The following is a 27,123-nucleotide window of genomic DNA, read 5'->3' as shown; positions in this document are numbered from 1 at the left end:
CAACCTTCGGCGGCACTTTCGGCGGCCGAACCTTGCCTACAGAGACGAAAGTCCAAATGTTCGGGGGCAAGCTTTGGCAGCCGAAACTGCCTCCACAAGGGGTTCGGCGGCCGAACCTTCCTTCGGCGGCGGAACCTGGTTTTGCCCGTTGGGCAGAAACCTGCTCTGTTTCATGCAAACTTCTCCCAAAACCTATCCAACATGCATAGCAACTACTCCCAACGAGCATATACCATATAACATGCATAAAGAGGTCCTAACCTCGCCTAACACCTCAACAAACATCACAAACAACACATATACACACTTATGCACCAAAGATCATCAAAAACCTCAACTAAACCCTATCATGCATACTACCCATAAAACTTCCATAAAACCTTCAAAACTCAAGAAAGGAAGTTCAGGATCTTCACTTACCTCTTCCAAACAAGAGATTAAATGATCCCAACGTGGAGATATGGAGAACTCCTCCCTCAAACTCTCCAAGCTTCCAAACTTGCTCTTTTGCTTAAAACTTCAAAACCACATAAAAATCCATCAAAACCATGAAAGATTTGAGAAAACACATAAATCACTCAAGGAAGATCAAGTCTCACCTCAGCTCGTGCAAATGGATAGCAAATCTTATCCATTTGACCGACCTAGGGCCTTTTATAGTTGGCTGGCCAGACCAACTACGGCGGCCGAAGGAGAACCCGAATGCCATGCACGTTCGGCGGCCGAAAGTGACCTTCGGTGGCCGAACCTTGGCTTTTCTCCCTTGTTGCTTTTCTTTCAAAACCTTACTTCTTTAAACACTTTAAAACATAAAAATGCTTCCAAAACATAGAAAACATAGAAAAACATAATCCGTACCCTTCCAGAGGATTCCGACATCCGAAAGTGCACCGGACTACAGGACTTCCAACGCCGGACTCTAGCCGGGTATTACATTGGGACCTTTTAAGCAAGCAAATCTCCCCTAGCTAGGCTTTGTAATAACCCTGGGGAGGTGTCATGTACATCTCTTCATTTAGATGACCATGTAAAAAAGCATTATTGATATCCAATTGAAAAATTGGCCATTGTTTAGAAGTAGCAAGGGCAATGAAAATTCTTACAGTTGTAAGCTTAGCCACAGGTGAAAACTTGTCTTTGTAATCCAAGCCCTCAATTTAGTTGTAGCCTTTGGCCACCAATCGGGCCTTATATCTTTCTACATTCCCATTTGGTTTAAATTTCACTTTGTATATCTATTTACAACCTATTGCTTTCTTACCCTTAGGTAAATTAGTAAGCACCCAGGTGTTGTTGTTTTCCAAGGCCTGAAGCTCTTGCTTCATGGCCTCAACCCAATATACATCTTTAGATGCTTGAGAATAAGTACAAGGTTCAGTGACCCTGTTAATATTGCAGATGTAAGACTAATGTAAGGGATAGAAGGACATAAAGGATGTTTGCAAAGAATTTACATAGTCTTGCATCCAGTCAAGGGCTTGTCTTTGTCTTTGAGTTTGTTTAACTGAAGGACATTTCTATAGGTCATCACTCGTATGACCAAATGGACAGAGTTCAAGATCTGGACAATCATTCTCAACCACAAGAATGGGAACCATAGAGTTCTTAATTAGATTAGTCTCTTGGAAGGGAAAAATGTTTTCATGAAAAATAACATCCCTACTCACAAATTTATCACTGATATTATACAACTTATAAGCTTTGTGTGTGCTGGCATAACCCATCATCACAGCTTTAATGGCCCTTTCATGAAATTTGTCCTTCTATGTTCCCACAGAAATAGCAAAACACAAGTAACCAAACTTTCTCAAGTGAGAATAGTTAGGTGAAGTCCCATAGAGCCTCTCATAAGGTGTGGACCAATCAAAATGTTTTCATAGGCATTCTATTTATTAGGTAAGTAGCAGTTAGGATACACTCTGACCAGGATTGAATAGGCACTTGTGATTGCATTTTCAAGGCTCTGGCTGTGTCAAGTATGTGTTTGTACTTCCTCTCCACAGCTCCATTCTATTGTGGAGTGTATGGGCAGGATCTTTGGTGCATGATTCCTTTACTCATAAGCAGAGAACTGTAATTATGGCTTAGAAACTCTTTTCCATTGTCAGTTCTAATAACTTTAATGGCATTGTTAAATTGATTTTGATTTTCTACCATGTGTATGAAGTGTTTAGTCAAACTGAAGGTCTGACCTTTTAAGTACATCATAAAAGTCCACACGACCCTACTATAGTCATCAACAATTGTGAGAAAAAACTTAGCTCCAGTAATAGAGCTGATCTTATATGGCCCCCATATGTCAATATGAATTCAATCAAAAGGTTTTGAAGCTAAGGTGTGACTTTTGGGAAAGGGCAATTTGGCTTGTTTTGCTAGAGGACATACAGGACAACACCTCATAGGTTCATTACCACCATTCATGCCTTTAAAATGTTTGAGCTTACCTACTGATGCATGTCCTAGTCTATCATGCATGTCATTCATGGTCACTACCGAGTTATGTGTCTGTTCAAGTTGTATGGAATGTTCTTTATTCAAATCCATTTGGGAAAGAGTGCTATTTACAAAGTTGTGAAGTTCAGCATTAGAGTTCATGATCTCAAGCAAACAGTTTCTTACGTCAGAATGAGAGAAACTCATCTGGTTTTGCCTGAAGAGGCCTCTTTGTTTCTTGCCTATGGCCACCACCTTCTTATTCAGTGGGTCCTGTATAAGGCAATAATCATTTCACATCTCTATACAGTAGCCATAGCTACTCATTAATTGACTAACAGAGATCAAATTATATTGAAAGTGAGAAACATAAAGAACATCATCTAGAATCAATTTGCCAAAGAGATTCAGCTTTCCAGATTGAGTAACCTGAGTTGTTTTCCCATTTGGAAAGCACACAGATATGTGCTTGTGTAGTGAATGCAAAGTGGTGAAGAGAGTGCTATCTGAACACATGTGATTTGTGGCTCCAGTGTCTAGGATCAAATTAGAGTCAGTTTACATTTGTGCATGGCAAGTGTTATAGAGAATATGCTTACCTGCAAAGTCTATGAAATATGCCTCAGATCCATGAGATGTGATTGGGGCAAGAGTTCCTTTCCCCTTTACAAGTTGAGAGACTTCTTATTTTAAAGAGCTTAACATGGATGTCAATTCATATATTCTATTTGATGTGTCTAGATATTCCATAGGATTATCCTATTCTGATTTGTTTCCTTCAATAACAGCCATAATTTTGGTGTTTCTGTTTTCCTTGACAGATTGGGTTCCAACCTTGTTTTTAGTTTTGAACTAATGAGAATAGCCGATTAGCTTAAAACACCATTCCCGAATGTGGCCATCCATGTTGCAGAAGGTGCAATGACCCTTCTTAACCTTAGACCTTCTTGGTTTGGACAGATTCTGAGCTTGAGTCTTATTCAATAGGATAAAGGATTCTGAATTGTCATTCATCGCCCCCAAAATCTTCCTTTGAGACTCAAATTTTACAACCATTGAATAAACCTTGTTCACTGTTAGTAAAGGGTCCATCCCCAATACATGGTCTCTCACAGACCCGAAGGCCTCATTCAGACCCATCAGGAATTGCATGAGCCTATTCCTATTGGTTGTTTCAGCTATGACCCTAAAGGTTCCACGGGTACATGTTGGAAGTGGTTCTACTGACCTAAACTCATCCCACAATCTCTTCAGCTTAGTGAAGTAAACTGATACAGACTGATTTTCTTGAGAGATAAGAGATATTTTCCTATACAACTCATAAATTATAGGCGCTTTGCATTCTCTGAATCTTTCGCAGATCTCTTTCCAGAGATCTCTGGCAAAGGCAGTATATATGAAGCCATCAACCAACTCCTTCCAAGATGTGACCATAAAGTCACATCTTTTCCACTGTTCATATCCCTCGGTGTCTTTGTTAGGAGTCAAAGTTGTGTCTTCAATAAATCTCAATTTTATTTTGGCACATAGGGCAATTTTAACAGTCTTACTCCAAGATCTGAAATTAGGTCCTATAAAAGGTGATGAAACTAAACTCATATTTGGATGGTCATGAAGGCTCCGGGAGTCTCCCATTCCAGTATTCGCTATCTGCGCTTCGGTCGTCTTCTATATCTGCTCTCCGATCGTCTTCGCTCCGGTCGTCTTCTGTTTCTTGCTACTGCTCCCTCGCTCCGCCATGACCAGCTTTTTCAAAAGCACCAAGAATCTCTCGCATGCAACCAGTAACGCGCCGCCGTGAGCTATGGTTCCAGCTCTGATACCATATGTAAAAAAGGCAGAAAAAAAGAGAAAAAACCAAAAATTTTATTTCAAACATAAAAATGACGTTATATCCAATTTTGAAAGCATCTTGTTTTCTTTTATACCAAACAAAAACACATATATAAAGTATCTTATTTTCGAAAGCATCTTGTTTTCTTTTATACCAAACAAAAACACATATATAAAGTATCTTATTTTCTTTTATACCAGACAAAAACACATGTACAACGTAATTACAGAATTACAACTCATAAAAAAAAACAACATAATTTAAATACCAATGTCGTTTTAGATACCAATATAAAGCAATACCACCCCAATGTCGTTTTAAATAGCAAAACAACGTAGTTTTATTTTAGCGTGTGGATACCTCATGGAGTGATTCATGCTTCATAAGAATGAATACTTGCACCATTGTATTAATTACAATTAATTCAAACACATTTAAATTTATAAAAAATATAATAATTAAATATAAATAATTGTATTACCGACAATATTCTAAAGTTATATAAATTAATAAATTTAAATTGACATAAAATTTTATAAAAATATATATATTAACAAAATTATATAACAAATTTTTAGATAATTATTAAAATGTAAAAATATTTTCTTTTGAAAAAACTAACTTTCCTTTGATCATTGTCCAATTTTCTTGAATACCCAAACAGAAAATATTAATTCAACATCTATCACGGTGAGCACACTCAAGCCTCTAATCATACATAATTAACACAAAAAAAAAAATCATCAACCTCCCTCCAATCCAATATGAACAAAAAAATGAACCATTTTAATCAACTTAATCAATAATTAATTAACGTTAACCATAAATAAATAAACATATAATGAAATAGATTTCATTTTCTCATTGGAGATGATTAAAAAAATCAAGACAAGCAACACCCACTTCACCAAATATCCACCACACCACAAATCCGACCCGACCCGACCCGTATTCATCACAACTCATCATGCGCCAGGAGCTGCATCCTTCACCTTGCTCTGCAGGTACCCTCCGCACTCCTTCGCATAATCTTTCATATGGCTCGCTGTATCGTAGATTCGGCTGCGAGCATAATCAAACCGTTCAGAACCTGGTGGGTTCATCCCTCTGTAATACCTATACATCCATGCTAATCCACCCACCACCGCCACCCCCACTCCGCAAATCGACAAGAACCCGGCAACGGAAAGAAAGAGGATGATTCCCACGGGGAACCATATGGGGCTAGAAAGTATGATCAAAGGAGCAAAAAAGATGAGACCAAGAACTGAGACTGTGACGGTGATGCCCGTGAGGAGAAGAAGAATGGAAGCGGAGATTAGGAAAGTTAAGAAACCGACTAGTTGGGTTGAGTTGGGAGCGTGAGCTTGGAGTTTACGTAGAAAAATGGAGGCATTGTTTGTGGCCGCGGGTCTAGAAGGTCTCTGCTGAGTAGAACGATCAGCCATAACGGAGTTCGACGAGATAGAGAGAGAAAGAGAAAGAGAAAGAGAAAGAGATGGAGAAAGCGAAAGCGTTAAAGAAGATATGGTTATGAGGACAGGTGTTAACGATGGTTGAGTTTTGGGGACATGCAAAGGCACACGTGGAGGGATCAAGTTTTTAAAACTCCTAGATTTGGGTGTGACCTACTGACTTTTTCTTTTCCAAAATCGAAGATTGGATTCTTGAGTTCTTGTCCTGATTTAAGGTGGTATTGGTCTTGGCCCATTCGGCCCCGGCCTGGAAAAAGAAGACACCCTGACGGCCTTGTTATCTTTCTTGAATCGGTCTGTCAAAGTTAGGAACCTAAACTTGTAGAATAGCAGCAAAAAATTAAACTATTTATATCCGAATTTAATTTATATTATTAATACTTTAAATTTTTTAAATTTAATTAAAAATTAATATAAATTATTTAAATTTATTTTAAATCTAATTAAAAATTAATATAAATTATTTAAATTTATTCCACATATAATTATTACTAATAGAATTTCAATATATTTAATTTCACATATTTAATTAATAATATATACAATTTTTATTAATAATTTTTATTTAAATTTAATATTTTTTAAAAAATTTAATTTTAATTTTAAAATTAAAACATACAAAAATTTATAAATATCATTATAAAATATATTTTTTTATTAAATTAATTATTTATATATATATATTTAAATAATAAATATTCTATATATAAAATTTAAATTCGTTAAAAATATTAATTTTTAAATTTAAACTCACCATACAACCACCGACTCCTGTATCCAATCCGTTGTCATCCCTTATTAAGTTTGGTACTACAGTTTGCATTGCTTTTCAAAACCCGATTGATACCTGACTTGAAATTTTATTGTATTTAATCAGTGTACAGACACTGATGAGGATGTTAGTGAACCCCAGCAGCAAGGAGAAGAAGACAAGCAACTACTATGAATCCAAATATGAAGAGAACAACTATAATTTGGACATCATCGTCAACCTTATTTTCAGTAACAAGCTTGTTAGGAATCCCTGAACTTTGCTCTTTCTCATCCTCCCTCTTCCTGAGAGGCTGCTGCTCATTGACAGTCTTCACAACAGATGCTTCTGGCAATGAAATCTCCTGAACTTCCTCTCTCGCCAATTCTGCTCCAGAGCTCGACACCGTATGGCTAAAAATTTTAGCTGATCCTGGGAGTTCTCGAAATGTCGAGATAACTGTTGTAGCAGAGTCAGTAAACGAAATTCTCCTTCTTATACTTCTTCTTTGGCTGCTTGAAGAGCTTCCAGTAGTGGCAGTAGTAGTACTGTCATTTGTATCGCTGTCGGTTGAAGAGTTATTCGAGGAACTGCTGTCATCAGATAGTAGTTGTTTGGATTTCTCATGGGGTTTTTTATTTGTGTTTTTGCTAATAAGCTCCCATTTTGAGGGGTTTCTTCCATTGTTTAGGATTTCAAATCTCAAGCAAGCGTTTAGCCAGCGTTGGTATACTAACTCTTCTACCATGCTGAATCTGTTCTGCTGCAATCTCTCTGCCTGATTCCAGCGATCTTCATTGTGATTCTTTAAAGTAGTTAACTCCTTCTCAATCCTGGCAATGCTTTTGCTCTGCAGCCGTTCCAAACATTACATTAATAATTACAAAGAAGATTCAAGCATGAGTTCCTTGTAAATTTTTACAAGAGCTAAAAATTTTATTACCTCTGTAAAGTTGGAGAGTGAAGTGATTCTTTCTTGAGCAGCAACTAACTTAACTGCCAATTCCCTCTTTTTCAACTCAAGTTCTTTATTTTCCCTCTTCTTCTCAAACCATTCTAATTCAACATCTGTGAGAGCTTTCATTCTCTTCACAAGTGCAGTATCCCTGTGAGAGAGTTCTTCTCTTTGAAATCCAGAAACAATTTCTTGAAGCATCATCAATTGGAACTTCAAATTGCTTGCATTGGCATCCATGTTCCTCTGCATTTTCTCTATCTTCTCTTTTTTCCACAGCTACCTGCTTTTCAGCCAAGACAATCTCTTCCTTTTCCTTCTGAAGATGATTAATCTTATTATGTAAATAATTACTGGTTACATTAAGCATGTTTATCTCCTTCATCTTCTCCTCCAAAGCTTTTTCGCAATTGGGAAATGTAAGTTTGCTGCTCTTTTAGACTATACAGCTCAAGCAATTTTCTCTCAAGTGTTAATTTCCTCTGTTCAAATTATTTTTCTAGATTCCATATTTTCTCAGTATCATTCAACTCCTTGTCCTGCTTCAGAAATCCAAACTTCCAGTTTCTTTCCACTTCAGTCTCAGTTGCAGCCTCCTTAATTTCCTGCATTTCCTCATCCTGCAATGAGTGGACTAGTTACTGTTAACTTTTCCAGGAATTCTGATGCACACAAACTAACACAGAAAAAGAAAAGAGAGAAAGAGAGTATTGATAATGATAAATTATCGGTATGCCTTTCTTCCTCTTCTATCTCTTGCAGTCTTGATCCATCTTTCCCTGGACCCGAACAAAAAGATCAGAAAAACTAAATCCTTGAAGGTATATAAACAAGGATTTAATATTTGGGTAGCCATCGAAGCAGTACCTGAGTGATTTACAGAAGAGTTCTCTTTATCCTGAGAAACTGCAATAGCTGAAACTGCAGCCATGACCAGAAAGCTTACCCTGAATATCATGCAGTTGTTAACAGAAGATAAAATCACTGGTGCTGAGCCTTCACCATCGCCATATCCTCTCAAGTCACCCCGGTTCTGGTGTATGTATCCTTCACATGGAGTAGCAGAAGATAAAATCTCATCACTAAGCAGTGGTTGATTTTTTTCTCCATGAAGACATGGATATTGAATACTCTTGGAACATTTTTTTTTGTTCATTTTCTTAGTTTCAGCTTTACAACGAGATGGACGTTGATATTTTTCTTAGTCAATTTAGCCATGACGTATTACTCCAGTGCCACTTTTCTCTCCCTCTCTCTAATACTCAATTCCACATATAGTCAGGAAGTTGATACATGGGGAATATTCATAGTAAAGATGAAGTGGTACTCTATACTAATTATAAATATTTAATGGATTGATATTTATTTTTATTTTATTATATATTTTAATAATAAAATAATAAATATTTTAATTTTATTTGTTAAAAGTACTGTCTACTCAGTAGGGGTGAGCATTCGGTCGGTTCGGTTTAAAATCAAACCGAACCGAATAAATCGAAAATTAAAATTTTAGTGTTTATGAAAATCGAACCGAACCGATTTTGATCAGAAACCGAATCGAACCGAACCGGTCTGATTCGGTTCGATTCGATTCGGTTTGATCGGTTTCGATTTTTAATAATTTTTTTATTTTTTACATTTTATTTTTAATATTTTAAAATTTAATTAAAATATTTTAATATTAATATGATTTAATTTCTCTATATTATTGAAAAAATATATTATTATCACTAATCGGTTCGGTTCGGTTTTTTCGGTTTTTTCTGATCAAAACCAAACCGAACCGAAATAATCGAAAATTCTAAAATTAAAAATCGAACCGAACCAAAATATATAAAAAACCGAACTAAATTTTTAAATCGGTTCGGTTTGATCAATTTTTTCAGTTTGAACCGAATATTAATCACCCCTACTGACTAGTGGAACTTAATAAGATAGATTTAAATAGTATATTTAAAACGATTTCAGATTTGAACTTTAATAATCAATACTCCTTTGGTCCATGATAGTATGTTTGGTTTTCTTTTTCATCCGTTTTAAATTATAATATACATTTATTTTTAAAATGTCAATTTATTTATTAACTTTTTAATTTGTATTAAAGTTAAAATTTAAAACGGATGCAAAGCTCCGCTGGAAACCGCTTGTGATCAATGATGAGAAACCCACCAAAATCAGAAGCTTCAAGAAGAAGTCTTAACAAGCATAGAACAAAGGAAAACTTTGAAGTCCAGCCACAACATAGCCCAAAGTCTCCTCGAAGGTACCCATAAGAATAGAGCTTGCTGGAAACTCAGCTTGGAAAAACAACGACCACAAGTGCAAAGATTGACACCACAAGAGTTGCATTCTCATAGAACCAGGGAGGGGCCGCTTCAACGCGAAATAGATTCAGCACCTATTCCATTGATCGTCGAATGCCACATGCAGCCATTGATGAAGGCAGGATGGCACATAGAAGAAACTCAAAACCCAAGCCAAACATATCCAGGAGAATACCTCTCCTTTTCAGCATTGGATCTGTAAAGCACCGAAACATATATACTCTAAAAAGAAGGTCGTGGAGGAGACAACCTTCTCAAGAATAAAACAAAAAACTGATGGAAAGAATATTCTGTCATAATTATAATTAATCAGTAATTAACATTATCATAGTTAACATAATTCTAGCATGATTTTAGGCGATAATTGATAGCATAATCATAGACATAATTGATCATATTTTGTACTTATCCTATTACACAGAAAGTAAGGAAATAAAAAATATTTTTCTTCCTATAATTCTAGTTGGTATCAGAGTCTCCCCATCCGATGTTGGGCCTCACGTGTCACGCACCAGTAAAATTCTGGGCGTGAGGGGCTATGTTGAATCTCACATCGATTGTGGAAAGGGGTAATGTGCTCCTTATATGAGTCATAGGCAATCCTCCTCCTTGAGCTAAGTGAGCCGACCCAGTGCTCGAGACCTCCTCCACATAGTACAGTCCATCTTTTTCAAAACCACGACCCAGTACCGTGTCCGTATGAATATTCTGCAAAATACAAAAATGAGGATACATAAGTACTTTGCGATTTAACTGCTTGGTGATTTGATTGATAGAGAGTAATTTGCAAGATAAGGAAGGTACATAGAGGTAGTTGGAGACATTTAAAGTGGGATTATATAAATGATACCACCACTAATGACTGGGAATGAGCCACCGGTAGCATTTAGAATATTGGATTTGGTGGGTGGAGTTCGAGAAACAATATTTGAATGATCATTGGTTATAGTGTCTGTGGCTCCTGAATCAAATATCCAACCACTAGTACTATGCACATTATTAACATGGCCAACTGTCGCCGGCATTGGGAAAGTGGGATGTGCTGAATCAAGAGTAATTTGATTTGCTAGTTTCTGATTTGTATTTTGGTTGTTCTAAATTAATAAAAAGAGTTTGTGTGACAGGTCTGCTATTAGATCAGTTACTGCCTGGGATTGATTGGCTGGACTCTGGCTAGAAGAATCGGCCATTGTTGTTTCTCGGTTAGAGAAGGTTGGGAAAGGTTTTCTTGCAAATGATGATTGCAGGAAAATACATCCTTGATCTGTTAGCCGAAACAGGAATGATAGACTGCAAGCCGATTGATACTCTAGTAATGGTCAATCATGAGTTGAGCAAAGATTCAGAAGAAGGATCAACAGATAGGGGGCGGTACCAGAGACTGGTAGGAAAGCTGATTTACTTATCACACACCAGACTAGACGTGGCGTATGCTGTGAGTTTAGTAAGTCAGTTCATGCACGATCCAAAACAAGACCATATGGAGGCAGCATTAAGGATTGTTTGATATCTGAAAAGAACAACTGGGATGGGCATATTGTTCAAGAAGAATGGTCATCTCAGTATCAGTGGATATACGGATGCTGATTGGGCAGGAGACCATGCCGACAGACGATCTACTTCAGAATATTTTACCTTCGTTGGAGGTAACTTTGTGATATGGAAAAGTGAGAAGCAAAAGGTGGTGGCACTGTCCAGTGCTGAAGCAGAATTTAGGGGAATAGCAAAAGGACTTGCAGAGCTACTATGGATCAGAAAGTTGATGTTTGAGCTTGGATTTCCATCAGGGGACATAGCTGAACTTCATTTTGACAAGGTAGCAATCAACATTTCTGAAAATCCTGTTCAACATGATCGAACAAAACATGTTGAAATAAACTGACACTTCATCAAGGAAAAGTTGGACAATGGTTTGATATCATTACCGTTTGTTCGATCGGAAGATCAATGGGCAGACATCCTAACTAAAGCAGTTGCTGGACGAATATTCCATGAAGTTTTGGGCAAGTTGGGCATGTTGGATCCACATGAACTAACTTGAGGGGGAGTGTTGGAAAGAGTATTCTGTCATAATTGTAATTAATCAGTGATTAGCATCACCATAGTTAGCATAATCCTAGCATGATTTTAGGCGATAATTGATAGTATAATCATAGGCATAATTGATCATATTTTGTACTATATAATCATTGTATCCTATTAAACAGAAAGTAAGAAAATAAAAAATACTTTTCTTCCTATAATTCTAGTAAACACACCTCCTTTTGCTCGAAGGACAGAGGAGGCCAACAAAGTAGAACTTGGCGGACTCTAGAAAGGATGATGAGAAAACCACTCGAGAACGTTTTTTTCTCTCTAGATATTCTAGACATAGTGAATGGTTTTATATCCATTTTAATGAAATAACTTTATTTTATGAGATAGAATGAGTATTCTTATATTAATAACTAAAATTAAATTATACACAAGAGATGATTTCTTTTGCATTTAATATGTAAAATTTCAATGCATTAGTTGCATGATAATTTTGAGAATAATTAGGGATAAGACTTTTTCTTTATGGGAGATTGAAGAAATGCACTGAGGCAAACCCAAGGTGGTATGAAGCCATTAACAAAGTTCGGTTGAGCTATCGGGTTACATAGGAAATTAGCATCATAGAGTGCCTTAATAGTCATTGAATGCGCAGCTTAGTTTCCATTGTGCCTGACATGAAGGAAAGAAATAGAGCGAAAGGTAGATGAGAGTGAATGAATATCCTTGATCAACTCACTTATAGAAGTAGGAATATTGTTTCCAGATATTGACTAGATCACCACTAAGGAATCACCTTCAACCTCTATAGAATGGTAACCATGAGAGCGAGCGAGCAAGCATCATTGCTCCCTGCAGGCGAAACACTGAAGCATAAGGGGTCAGTAATGTATGTAATGCTCCTATAGAACCAAGCTAATGGAATGCCTTTATGATTTCTGGCAAGTACTGCTATAGAACCTTTCCTTCTTTTTGTGGACACCCCGTATCAAAATTTACTTTAATAATTTCCATATAAGGAGGTGACCAATAAGTAGCAGAAGTCATTGTTTACATGATGGGGGTAGAAGAGATCTAATCATTAAACTCCATGGCTGATGAATAATCTTCCAAATGGGATAAGGCAACCATAAGGATGTCTTCTACATTGTTATAAGAATTCTGACCTTTCCATATGTGCCAAAGTATGAAGGTAACAAGTTGAGTGAGTTGAAAACCTTCTTGATGAAGCTTTAAATGATCACACAGGTTCAGCTAGCTAGTCTTAATATCACAATTGGAGAAGGCAGATGAATATAGCCTAAGCAGGGAGTTAAACCATACTGCAACAGCTTAGAGACACGAGAAAAAAAGGTGACTAAGCGATTCCATCTCTCTGCACCCTCTACAATTGGGATAAAAAAGAAAAAAGACAAACGCTTATGGAGCAAGTCATTATAGGGCAAACGTTCTTTTTGAAGTATCCAAAGAAAGATAAATAGTTTGCTTAGTAGTGGGAGGTTCCATTTCTTCTTGCAAATCAAATCATGGCTCATTGACAAGCTAGTTCTCGATCTAAAGAGGGAGAGGCTAAGCTTAGTATCTTAGTAGCAAGCATGTATCCTAACTTGACAGTGTAAGCACTTTGTCCATTATAGTGCCAAATAAGTGAATCTTGCAGTGTGGTAAAGGGAAGATGAATCGAGATGATACATTGGATATCACCAGTATAAAAGTTAGCTTTCAGCTCTTATCTTTTCCAAGAATGAGTAACAAGGTCTATTAATTGGGATACCCAATTAACAAAGGGGTTGTGATCCAATCTCAAAAAAGGTTGTGCCGGATGCATTCGTGAAAGCCACTTGTCTTGTTTATATAAGATTGACCATTACCTACTTGCCATCGGTTCCCTTTTAATAAAAGTTGTCTTCCCCTTAATATACTCTGCCAATCCCAAAAGGGGAGTTTCTTGTTTTTGCTTGAATGAAGGATATGGCATGGAAGTATTTTCCTTTAAGCACACGAGCTAAAAGACAATTCAGATTTTGGAGAATGCGCCATCCTTTCTTGGCCAACAACTCCATATTAAAACATTGGAGGTCCTTGAAGCCCAAATCTCCTTTCATCTTTGATTCATACATAGAAGACCAAAAAATCTAATGTAGATTGTTTTGGATTCACCATTACTCCACCAAAAATTAGAGATGAGAAAATTGAGTTCATGACATAAACCTACAGGCAATCTAAAATAAGACATCACATCGACATGAATAGCTAGTAAATTGATTTAATTAAAACCTCTTTACCTCCATTAGATAACAATTGCTCTTTCCATGTGGCTGTTTTATTCGCAATACGCTTTTTGAAAGCAGCAAAGATTTTCCTCTTTGATCTAGGAGTGTTTATAGGAAGGCCAAGGAATTTGTCTGGAGTCTCAAAATGAGTAATGCAGAGAATAGATGCAATGTTGTTTTTAACATGCAAAGGAGTGTTAGGCTTAAAAATAATACTGGATTTTTCCACATTAATAGACTGACTGTTGGCTATTACATAGAGATTAAGAATTCGCTTAATCTCAAGGCCTCCTTTATATCAGCTTTAGCATAAAAGGTGGTATCATTAGCAAACAGAAGGTGAATAAGCTTGGGACCATGCTTAGATATCTTGAGGCCTTGGAGGTTGTACTTCTTTATCAAATGGGAAAGACCTTCAATGCAAATAAGATAAAGGTATGGAGAAAAAGAGTCTCTCTATCTAATACCTCTCAAAGGGTGGAAATAATCATATTTAAAACCATTAATTTGAATGGAATAGGATACCGAAGTTACACAGGTCATAATCCAGTTCATCCAAGTTTTATTGAAATCAAAGCAAAGCATTATATGCTGAAGATAGGCCTATTCCACACTCATAAGTTTTACTTATGTTCAGCTTAATTGCCATTCTATAGTTTCTATATTTCTTATGTAGCTTTACAGAGTGCATTACCTCATGATTAATTAAAATATTATCTGAGATGAAATGATATATGGTAAAGGCATTCTGCTAACAAATTATTAATCTTATCCATGAAGAGTTGCAACCGAGAGGTCAGAATTTTAGAGATGATTTTATAAAAGACATTGCATAAGCCAATCAGTTATAGGTCCTTTATGCTGCATACATGCTTCACTTTTGGGATCAGAGAGATTGGAGTGTAATTCATATGCTTATCAAGAAACCCTATAGCAAAAAAAGTCTAGACTATATTACAAACATTCGTACCCATAATATGCCATTATTTATGAAAGTAAAGTCTAGTAAAACCCATCTTCTCCTTGGGCTTTTATGAGGTGAATGGGAAGTGTTGCATGTTTAATTTCCTCCTACCAATAGGTCTGATCAATTATTCATTCATGTCATCTGTAATCCTTCATAAAAAACCTTCAGTGATAGAGTTGAAGCTCAAAGGGTTCCACGTTGCATAGATATTCTTGAAGTAGTGAAGAGCAATATTTCTATTTGAATGTCAAACAAGGAAGATCTCTAAGTTCTTGAATTATTCAAGAGCCATACTATGAAATTCCTCATCCTTCGTTGGATAACTTGGGCGTGAAAGAAAGCTGTGTTTTTGTCACCTTGTTTAAACTAATTAATTTGAGATTTCTAAGTCTAATAAATCTCTTCATTGTGAATTTTGTTTGCAAGTTCTTTTTCCACCTTTCTAATAGCATTGCCATCCCAAGAAGGAGACTTTTTAAGAGAATCAAACTGATCTTGTAATCTAGTGATATGCACTTTGGAATTCCGATGATTGCACCTATTCCAATCAATAATGGCATGTCTACAAGATTTTAAGAGTATAGTGTATAACGGACATACCATCACATGTAACACCTGATTCCCATGCATAATCAATGACACTTGTAAAGTCTGCCTTGGAGCATCATTGTTTATCAAAACGAAATTGACGCTTTGATTTAGGAAGGTCTGATTTAAGAGATAAAAGAATAGGCCTATGGTCTGAGCCTATATCATCCAAATGAAAAACTTATAGATCCGGATATAAAGAGAACCATTAATGTGAGGATAAACATCTGTCAATTCGTTCTTCAATATTATTAACACCATCATAAAGGTTGTTTCAAGTCATGGCAGGACCTAAAAATGCAAATCAATCAATTTAAAATGATTAATAAAATCGCGAAAGATCATCATCTTAGAATCATTTTAATTATAACCATCCTATTTTTAGTTGATATTCAAATAAGCATTAAAATTGCCTACAAAAAGGTGTACAATATTAAAATTAAGAGCATAATTTTTAACAAAAGAAAATTAATCCTACATAATTGATTCTTCATTGCTCATATGCATGAGTAATAGGTCCCACCCAATATTAAGATGGCCATCCCTCACGAGCACATGAATCATAAAGCTACTCTTTTTAAAATAGTAACAGAGATATGGTTCCTTCAAGCTACACACAGTCCCCTGCAATACCCACAGGTTCCACAATAACAAGGTCCACAAAACCACTTTTATGCATCCACTTACAAACTGCTCTATTTTTGTTATTTGTCTCCATGAGGAAGACTATATTAGAGGAATGGGATTTACTCATCCCTTTTAGATGATGAATTGTCATGACATTGCCCATACATTGACAATTCCAAAACAAAAGCTTCATTGGGCGCCATGGGCCATTTTGGGTTCGCTTCCTTCGCCCTTATTGAGTTTGTATTCTTCATATTCGCTCTCTTTCTTTCCCTTGATTCTGAAGAAAACTCATTATTGTGTTTTCCCCCTAATTTGGTATTCTCATTGCTGCCTGATGGGCATCGAATCCATCAAATAAAACTGATTTTCCTTTTCTAATTAAATAATTCTTGTAGATAGGGTGAATGAGTGTCGATCTCACAAAGAACTTAAAATTATTTAATTTAAATGCTCAATAAAGAAAAGAATAATTGTTTAAAATGAAATAGAGAAGAAGAAATTTTTTATTGGAAAAGTTGATTTTAAGAAAGGCTAAAGAAAAAATAAATAATTAAATTAAAAGCTCAACTGAAAGTAATCAAAATTAAGAGGTTCTCAGTTGATCATTGATTCAAAGATAATTCATTTAATTTTCTATTGTTTGGTTATAGTGTTCAAATAAGCAAATCTTACAAATTCTTTTTAAGATTAAATTAATTTGCGAAGTGCTAAATTAATTTCTAATTAATTAATAAAGATTTAATTAATCGATTGCTTTAAGAAGAGAAAAACTCAAACTTAATCAACAATTGCAAGCAAATTGTTTAAACCAAATCAATCAGTTTTTTAATATAAATAGATATGCTAATTGCTACTTGTATTAACCCAGTTAAATAATTATGTATTTATTTGAGTTAATTAGTAATATTTTTCTATTTAGGAAATTCAATAGACATCTTAAATCCTTAAAAAGACAAAAATGGAGGTGGTGCTTCTGGAAAACAGAAAAAGATTGAAAATAAAAATTAAGAATAAATCTCACAACATAAATAAACATCAAGATGATTAATTTTCAACTGAAAAAAGAGAGTTTAGCCACTAAGGGCCATAAAAAAATTACAGAAAATAAATAAAAGAAAAGGGAAAAGAGGTTCGGCTAGAGAAAAACCAAAAAGAAGAGAATGGGGAGAAGAGGAGAGGTGTATGAGATGATTATGGGGAGATGCCCTTCCTACTTCTAAAACAATCTTTATATAGATTTTTTTTAAATAAAAAGATAATTATTCGAAATTTAAAAAGAGATAAAATAAATATACTACTCCTACTATAATTGTTATTCTAATCCTGATCTGATTGTATTTGCAGCTATCTGAAACAGTTTTGAACTTTGTACAACTAGCAAAATAGAAATCTTACAATCTATCCGTCGAGTTTGGGTCACAGCCTTGGGTAAGACTATGTCTTCCAGACCAAGATAGCTCTAAAACAGCTTCTTTTGTTTTTTTTTTAAACTTTTAGCTCAAAATCTGTCTAAAATCAAAATTTAAGTAAAAAGCCAATTGTTTATACCAAAATCATAACAAAATGATGAAATTTAATATGGAAAAAGTGGTGATTTTTGCAACTCATCATTGCCAAGTACGAATTTGTCATCATATTTGGATTTAGAAAATAAGCTGGTAGCCAACTAATAAGACCTTTAAAAGGCATCCAACATTCTAGGTCTAAATGCCTTGGTGGGATGTATAATTTTATGCACCAATCTGCCCATTTGTGTTTCCTCTAGCTCCAACGTGAATCTTTTGGCCCATTTTCTATTTTATCAAGCCTGGGGCTTCCCTCTTGGCCACTCATAAGGCCTATGTTTGATTGTTCAATCTTGAGCATAGTGCTTAGGCCTTGCCGAGTTAAAGATTTATTGATTAAAAGGTTGAGAGAATGGGCTTCTACAGATGGAAGAAGCCCAACTAGTAAATAATTATCATTATGCTTCCCATGTTGATTGTCTTCTCCTTGTAGCTGCACACCTGCATTTAATGCCAATAGCCATAAGTACCTAGGGAGAAAAAGAAAATTTGCAAAAAGCTTATATGTGTTGACTTCATCTCTCTCTATTGAGGAAAGATAATACTTAAATAGGTCTGCTACATGATTTGGGGAAGAGGGCCATTTGGAAGAGATGTGGGTGTTTAGCTCGAGGTTTCCATTATCGATAAGGTGGGTGTAGGTTGTTGCTTATCGTCTGACATAGTATCGAGAAAGGAGGGTGGTTTTGGTTGGGGCCAGGCCTGAAACAATTGGTTGTTTTACTCATGTGTGGTTTCACTTCTAATGATTTTCAGTTTCGATGGTGGTGGAGGAGAATTTAGAATTTTCATCACTGATTGAATTTTCCCCCCACGGTGTATCGATGCATGTGTTATAAATTAGATTGCTTCTCGATAGAAGAGGAAGAAGATGAAATAGCTCTAGAGAGAGAAGTTGTTTTAAGCCACAGTCCGTAACTGGTCTTTCCCTCAATACTTCCTTCTAGCACAACATAGAGATCTTCCCTAGTGCAATTCTTGCCAAGATGTCTGATAATTCCACACTGATAGTAGAAGTAGGGCAATTTCTAATATCTGAAAAATGCTTAGTGAATAGAGCCATTAAGTCTTCTACTTTTGAAACCAGTGGAGATCGGTTTCGTTAGATCGAGATTAACTCTAATCCTAAGAAAGTGAGAATTGTTGAAGATTCCATCTTGAGCCAAATCTACTTCAATAAATCTTCCAATGGAATTTTCAATAATTTTTGCACTCTCTAGGTTATGTTGATTTGGGGGAAAACCATGTACTTGGACCTAGATTGGTATGAATGTAAAATCTAATTCCTCAAAAGAAGTATCAAATGGCCAACCTCTCACTGCTACTAACTGATTATTAAATCATATGATAGTTTTTTTATGGTTATCCACATATGAAAATTATAGAAAAATATTTTCTCTCAACCTCATTTGAGCATTATTCTCTTGGTTTATGTGGATGGAGATTTTGTGAGAAAGATAGAGAAAGCTCATTTTTGGTAGAAGAGGGGTTACTTCAACCTCAGCCCTCTTCCCTAGTTGGTTTATGTATAGTTTTGAGTTTTTCTGAAAATTTAGGGCTTATCAAGTGAATTTTCAATTAGATTTATATTTGAGTGGTGGATAAAAAAAATTCTATGATTTTGTTTAGTAATTATCAAATTTAATAAGAAATAGTGAGATAAGTACTAAAACTTATAAGAGTAAAAGATATTCTTTTATAGCTGTGAAAGGCTAAAATTATTATGTCGTTGGCTTGAAGAAATTTAGTAAATATTTGTATTTTTTAAATTTTCTTTTAAATATATTTTGATCGGAAGTTAAGAGTGGTATTTAAAACCTAATCTTCTTTGGATTTATCTCATTAAGTTGTGATACCATTATTGAGTTTATTTGTATAATGCCTTTGATGTTGGAACACATTTATAAGGCATTGCAAGGAGTTGTTCATGCCTCAATTCTCCTTCACCGTCCTACATGGGTTTCCATTCGGGATGGTGAAAGTTGGAAGTTGATTCCAAAAATGCTCTGGATAAATTGGCTTTCTTGGGCTCCTTAGCTAGATGGGCCGGTTTCGCTTTCTGATTCAACCTATTGGACATGTAATTCTTGCCCCTATGGGCTTTATAAGATTTGTTCTGGTAGACTTTTATGCATGTCTTATTTACAGATTAAAAAGATTATATTAAGTTTTAAATTAAGTATTTATATTTTAAAAAAAAAAAAAATACACTAACTATAATTCAGCTTTGAATTTGAGTGCGTGCATGACATGGACGGAATCTAAACACCAGCCTCATAGATTCGGAGTCCTTCCTGTTTTGGCTCTCTGCGAAGCCCTAATCGCTTCGCCACCCACCCCCCCCAAACGGTGCGTTTTGTGCTCAATTCAATACAATTCGATAACCATGAAATGAAGCTCTAGTTTACATTTCAATGGCCTCATACCGATTCTACTCTTATCATCAGTAACATCAACAACGGCGATAACTGAAACTTTACTGATTGATATTCAAGCTTCATGGACACTCGTAGAGGTTGGCGTGCAGTCCCTAAGGTCCGCCAGGTCGGATTCTTCACTCCCAACGAGCCTCTGCCGCCGGCTCGGACTCAGTCTGGTCCGCCTGACTCTAGCTCCTCGCCGCTCTCCAATTCTCCTGCGGGCAACTCCTTATCTCCAGTAATGATCCCCCCACCACGTCACCTCTCTGATAACCTTGCTCATCGCGCCACCTCGCCACTCCCTGTCCCCGAGCCATCTGCCTATCGCCGTCCTATCCCCGGCGGCGACCATGTGACTGTGGTGGGGAGCTACAATCCGAACGAAATGCTGCTCGGGGCATCCTCGCCTTCAAGTAGGATAGGTGATGGAGAATTTTCGGAGGAATCTTCTCTTGGTTGGTTTCGCCGGAGTAACTCTGCTAAGTTCGCTTCGAGTTTCCCTGGTGGTGGATTCGATTTGACGTCGATAAGATCATCCGAGACTTTGGAAGTTGGAGTGAAAAAGCCCGTTGGAGTTAAAAAGCCTGTTGAAGTACCTGGTAATCCTTATTTGGTTATTTGCTTGTTTCCAGATCACGATATGATTACTGGTTATTGTCCTTTTTCTTTTGTTCGTTTCTTTTTACTGTTTAATTGTGATCACTGTGGCCTTCACTGGCATGCAACTGAACTCGAGCTCCTGCATAGCAAGTAAGGGCTTTCATTGTGATTACTTACTCGCTAGCATCAAAACAGTGTCTTAGACGGTTCTATGATACCGCTGTTGTGTCCCAATCCTAGAGAAGGAAAAATGAATTTTGTTCCCAAGAGATTGAAAGCTTTCACATTTTGAATGCTGATGTGTTTTTTATGGCATTGTTGGCTGTCCTGGTGAAACGAATCTAGATCACTTCTAGTCTTCTGCATGCTCTGGGTGACACATTATTCTCCATCTGATAAATGCGATTTGAGGAATTGTTTTACCTTTCCAAGCGTCATAGGGATTTTATTTGGAGATTGCCACTTATCTATTAACAGAGACATACAGGTATGAGAATTAGGTCCTTATCTGTTTTTTGGGACGGACAATTCTCCTAGGATCCTATTTACAAATTTCAAGTGAAAATATTAGTTATTGCAATGGTTTTGAGCTCCTTGTGCCCTTTAAGAATATTTAGGAAACTGGTGTATCGTACTGAGAGAGTAATAAATTAATTTACTGGTCAGGCTAACTTTTGTGTAAAAGCTATTAAGGTTACATCTCCCTTGCTTCGAACTTTCTTTCAGATTCGGCCTATTCTGGCTAGTTCCCTACTATCAAGCTTAGTCAATCAGTTATAAACTCCCCAAGCCACTAGTGGAACTCCAACCCTGGGTTAGTCAATACATCAGTTTGTAACTGCCCTAGCTAGAGAACTAGTCTCTGGCTCAACTCCAGCTACCACTCATTTCCTTTCTTCATTTCTGGTCTGATAGCTAGCTGCATAGCTACATAGGAGTAAAAACTTGTCAAAGTTTTTATATTTATTTATTCTTTAATCTGGATTTGATATCTTTTCAAGGTTTTCCTGAGGTTGGGGATTTGCTGTTCCCTTACCTATAGTAGAAAGATGCAGATTTGGAACATTTCTAGTAATATTGGATTTTCTGTTTTTCTTCAATAGTTTGCTGCATGGTTAACGCCGAATAAATGTTGCAGAAAAAAGTGGAATGGCTGCTGCAGATCTGCAAATTGAATCACAATCAAGTTCAAAGCCGTTGAAAGAGAAGACGACAAAGGCCGAAAGACGTGCATTGCAGGAATCCCAACGAGCTGCAAAAGCTGCTGCAAAAGGTCTGACAAATCAACTTTCCTCTATTTTAGATGTTATGAAACAAGCTTTCTTATCCTACAACAGTATTAATTAAATTAATTTGAAATGGGCTTGGCAGTTAAGTTATTTCACATTTATTGCTTATGCTTTTTAGCATATGCTTGCACGAAAACTTTTAGTGCAATTTATGCAATTATTTTTTGAATTTCATGTTCCTAACTCATCAGGAGAAGCTACTGGTAAACCTGCTATATCATCTGAGGGAGCAGCTACCAGTAAACCTGTGAAGCAGCAACAATCCCATAAGAAAGGGGCTCCTTCTTCTGCAGCGTCAGTTGCTGCTTTTGATAGGAAAGGAGTGGATCGTCCACCAGAGAAAGAGAAGAAGAAAGAAGTCCCTCCTCCGCGCATGCAGTTTGATGATAAAAATCGAGTGGAAAAGGCTAAAAAGCGTGCAGTGGTCAATCAAACTGAAGCTAGGAATAGGGTTGAGTTGTTCCGGCACTTACCTCAATATGAGCATGGAACTCAGCTTCCTGATCTTGAGGCCAAAATTTTCCAACTTGATCCAATGCATCCTGCTATTTACAAGGTAGTACTTAAATTAGGTAACTATTTATAGTCGGTTCATCTGCCAAGCTTTAATAGGATCCATTGACTTTCAAACCATTTAACTCCAGACATGAGTGTATGCTTATGATTACCTATGCTTTGACAAGCTCCAGAAAAAACACAGCATAACACTGATACTTGCATTAGAAATTAATGAACTAGCATATGGCACTGTCATTAAAAGTACGTGTACCTCCATAATGCTAATCTAATGAATAATTAGTTGCTGTCATAGTGTCTTCTAATCGTATATTCTATGAGCATTTTCCAAATGTATCATTGCACTTATAACATGTTATTGCAAAACTTTGCTTCTTGATCAGTGGTATCTTGTAACTTATTAAGTAGGAGAAACATTTTTTTTTTCCAGTGAATTATGCCTAGGCTATTAATCACTCGTACGGCCATAAACCCTGTTCTGAAATTTATATTCTCAATACTGAAATCTAAATTTTGGAAGTGTAAAAGTATCTGGAAATTTAAGATCTTTTTCAGGTATCATAACTTTTGAGTTTGCATTGTTAAGCACCTTATATCTGCCTATTAATCACTGTCATTTGGAATTGGATTCATTAGCCTTTTGTTTTCCTCTGTTAATTTTTTTAAGGCTATTAGGTAGGCATTAAAATAAAATATCTTGTTTTATTTGGTGAAGGAATATAAAATACCTAAGCACTTGCATGTCATAGACTTCTTTACAATTTTATGAAATTGACTTAGGATGTGTGTATCAGCTTGTTTACGGTGCAGTCGTGCAATTTTGTCAGGTTGGATTACAGTATTTGGCAGGAGATATCTCTGGGGATAATGCTCGTTGTATTGCAATGCTACAGGCATTCCAGGAAGTCATCAAGGACTACTCCACACCGCCAGAAAAATCTCTTACCAGGGATTTAACAGCAAAACTAGGTAGTTACATTTCCTTTTTGATTGAATGCCGGCCACTTTCTATGAGTATGGGAAATGCAATTAGATTTCTGAAGAGTCGTATTGCAAAGTTGCCTTTGAGTCTATCTGAATCGGAAGCAAAAGAATCCCTTTGTTCAGATATTGATCGGTTCATAAATGAGAAGATAGTACTTGCTGACAAGGTGATAGTTAGACATGCTGCTTCAAAAGTCAGGGATGGGGATGTTCTTCTTACGTATGGATCATCATGTGTTGTTGAGATGATTCTGTTATATGCCCATGAGCTTGGGAAACAGTTCCGGGTTGTGATAGTGGACTCACGTCCTAAACTTGAAGGCCAAGCTTTACTTCGCAGGCTGGTGGCAAAGGGCCTGAGTTGTACATATAGTCACATAAATGCAGTTTCTTATATCATGCATGAAGTCACTAGAGTTTTTCTGGGGGCTTCCTCTGTATTGTCCAATGGGACTGTTTATTCAAGGGTAGGAACTGCATGTGTTGCTATGGTTGCTCATGCATTCCGTGTTCCAGTTCTAATATGCTGTGAAGCCTATAAGTTTCATGAAAGGGTTCAACTGGATTCAATATGCTCAAATGAACTAGGTATGTTGTGTTCCCATATGAACCAATATGTATATTTCTTTCTCAACTGATTCCATATGCTTTTTTCTGGAAGCAGTTATAACAAGGTATCTTCAATTTGCTGCAGGTGATCCAGATGCCATTGCAAAGGTTTCTGGAAGAATGGATGTAAACTACCTGGATAATCTGGCTAATAAAGAAAATCTTCAGCTTTTAAATTTGATGTAAGCTTCTAGATGTTCTATGACGAAAAGAATAGGAAAAAAGAAGTGAATGGAAAGACAATCTACTTTAATAAATGGTGATCACTTATATGGTTGTTATATTCTGACAGATATGATGCCACTCCTTCAGAATATATCTCTATGATTATCACTGATTATGGCATGGTAAGTTATATTGTTGAAAACTTATTGTTATAAATATGCATGATCAAAGTTGTGGGTGGCTTAATTTTTAGGAGTACATAGATTAGAAAATTGATATTGAATCATAGCATGACCAGAAATATCAAGAGAATGATCACGAAATGATACTCATATGACATCTCTAATTTCCTACTATACTTTCTAGCCTGTACTCTGTAGGATGCACGCAGGCACTAATAATCTTGACTTTGTGCGTTTTTTAGGCTAAGAATTTAACAAGGTGTAAAATTATAAATTACTAGGAAATCTATCCTTGATATCATTCAAGCTGGGGGCTATTCTTATTACTCATACTTGTGATAATTTGACTCCACAATAAATTGAGCATAAGTAGCAGAAAAAATCATTAAAAAAATCTTGTGGTTTAGCACTTCACTTTAGTTATTCATTTGTGATTTTAAAAGAAAAAAGAATGTTAAAACACAACATCAATGTTATGTCACTTAATTAACCTCCTGTGCCTTGGATGATATTCCGATTTCAAACTTAATTGCTATGTTACATAGATACCAAGCAAGTTTCCTTTTGATGATATTAGCCAAAAATAATACTAAAATAATAAAATATGAAAATTGAATTTGAGGAGACAATAAAAGGTCCTAAAGTGAAAAAACATTAAATGTTGATCCTCGAGACATGATTTTGGACTTTCCCCTTAGGTTGTGTTTGGATTCATGAACATTAGATATTTAGATTTGGAAGGCAGATGCGTACTTTACCCTCTGACCCCATTTTAGAAAAAGTTATTTTACCTCTTTTATTTTATAATTATTCTATTCACTACCCTAAACTTGTAAATTGTGGAATAGCTTAACTTTTAAAGTCTAATGCAGTTGTACACATGATTTAATGCTCTGCTAGGCAAAGTGAAACTCATAAAATATATTTGTTTAGAAGGGGAAAAAAAAAAAAGAAAGAAAACTCAATGGAAACAAAATTTGCTCAAATGATATCTCTTCTTTCTTTTTATCGCTGCTAGGGATTTAAATACCAGTGGAAAATGGCTAGATTGTGTATATAATGTGTTTTGATATATAACTTGCAAGTGTTAAGTTACCCACAAATTCATTGGGTAAATAGGATGACAATAATGTTGAGATGGTAAAGTGATTTTTTATGAAAGATCAAGAGACAAACTATGCATTCAGCTGATTATTTAGAAATTAAAATCTATAAATTTGAAAATTTCTTATTTGACTATCAAAAATAAATTTTAGATTTTGAATTTAAAATGAAGGCAAGTATTCAACAAAAGATTTTGTTAGGCCAAATATGAACTTCAAATAACATACTTTTTGTTGTTATTTCAAATACTTGCTCTTTCGAGTCGTAATATTTTTCTTGAAATTGATTGAAATTCAGTTTCAGATTTTTCTTAAAACTTCCTAAACAAGATATTTGATCCAAATTCATGCAACCAAATATGGTGGTATTGCCAATCTGAATTCAGATAGACCTATATAAGGTAGATCTTGATTTTAATTTTAAAATATGGTGCTATTGCCCTGGAAAAAGGTGATATTTTCTTCAGTGCATAAGTTCTGGGAGTAAATAGAAATTATACATTTGGAAAGCATCAATCAATAGATACGAAATGCCAGCTTTCCTCTCTCCTCCTGCGCGTCTACCATGAACTTGAAGCTCCTGGCAATATTGTGTAGATCTAAATGCTGAATATCTATTTGAGTGCCTGATATTGTAACTTCAGAGCTAGGACAATAATACTCGATGCCTATTATTCACATGAGATCCTGAGGATATTTGACATTTCATTGAGCTTTTGTTTTAACTTTTGCTTTATATTTTCATTAATGTGGAAGGTTTTCAAGCTTAGAATTATTTCCTCCTTCCATAAGCATGTGAACTTTTGAGCAGTTGATTATTAAACTGCTGTTATGATGCTTGATATATCCTCCTAACTTACATTTTATATTTTATTTTTATTGGTCTTATTAGATCCCACCTACAAGTATCCCTGTTATCGTCCGTGAATATCGGAGAGAACACTTGTGGATATAATTTTACATGGACATTTATTATTGTTGGGCAAATAAGGTGCTTCATGCCGAGTTTCAGTTAAGGAACCAAGCACACAGTAATGGAGCTGCACACGAGATGATAATAAGACCTGGAAATTCTACAGCGTTTATTGTGATATATTCTGCCCTTGTGATGATTGTATTCTTGTCAAATTTAATTTGTATTAGTTTTCCTAAGTAAAATGTGCAGGAGGGTGCGATTTGTCGCTCCTGCTGACGGTTTTGATTTTGGAAGTGTTCATATTTGTAACAAAAACTTTCCCCCTTGTATGGTTGCTCCTTTTTTTAGTCGAATTGGATGCAATGAATCATTTGGTTACCCTTCATTCGTGTTGAATTTCAGTAACTACATGAATTAAAAACACTTTAGAGGGGACAATTACACAGGAAGTCCTTGAACATCATTTGTTTATCAATTGGGTTCACAAACTTCTTTTTTCCTTGTTAGATG

At 35.9% G+C, this 27,123-nt stretch overlaps 2 protein-coding genes and 1 pseudogene across 2 annotated transcripts; 1 reads left to right on the top strand and 2 right to left on the bottom strand.

Moving 5' to 3' along the window:
• Positions 1 to 5,106: 5,106 nt before the first annotated feature.
• On the bottom strand, positions 5,107 to 5,826 carry LOC110616166 (oleosin). The gene has a single exon (XM_021758512.2). The coding sequence runs from the start codon at positions 5,713 to 5,715 to the stop codon at positions 5,233 to 5,235; it is 483 nt and encodes a 160-aa protein (XP_021614204.1). The 5' UTR covers positions 5,716 to 5,826; the 3' UTR covers positions 5,107 to 5,232.
• A 676-nt stretch (positions 5,827 to 6,502) lies between these two features.
• Positions 6,503 to 8,609, bottom strand: LOC110616194 (annotated as a pseudogene).
• An 11,469-nt stretch (positions 8,610 to 20,078) lies between these two features.
• On the top strand, positions 20,079 to 26,998 carry LOC110615914 (translation initiation factor eIF-2B subunit delta). The gene is made up of 7 exons (XM_021758126.2): positions 20,079 to 20,848; positions 21,988 to 22,122; positions 22,330 to 22,694; positions 23,482 to 24,226; positions 24,333 to 24,429; positions 24,540 to 24,594; positions 26,590 to 26,998. Exons 1-7 carry the CDS (start codon positions 20,329 to 20,331, stop codon positions 26,650 to 26,652), a joined length of 1,980 nt encoding a protein of 659 aa, XP_021613818.1. The 5' UTR covers positions 20,079 to 20,328; the 3' UTR covers positions 26,653 to 26,998.
• The last annotated feature ends 125 nt before the right edge of the window (positions 26,999 to 27,123 follow it).

The sequence above is a fragment of the Manihot esculenta genome, chromosome 5 (assembly GCF_001659605.2).
Source record: "Manihot esculenta cultivar AM560-2 chromosome 5, M.esculenta_v8, whole genome shotgun sequence".
Taxonomy (NCBI): domain Eukaryota; kingdom Viridiplantae; phylum Streptophyta; class Magnoliopsida; order Malpighiales; family Euphorbiaceae; genus Manihot; species Manihot esculenta.
This window is presented reverse-complemented; position numbering and strand designations above follow the sequence as displayed.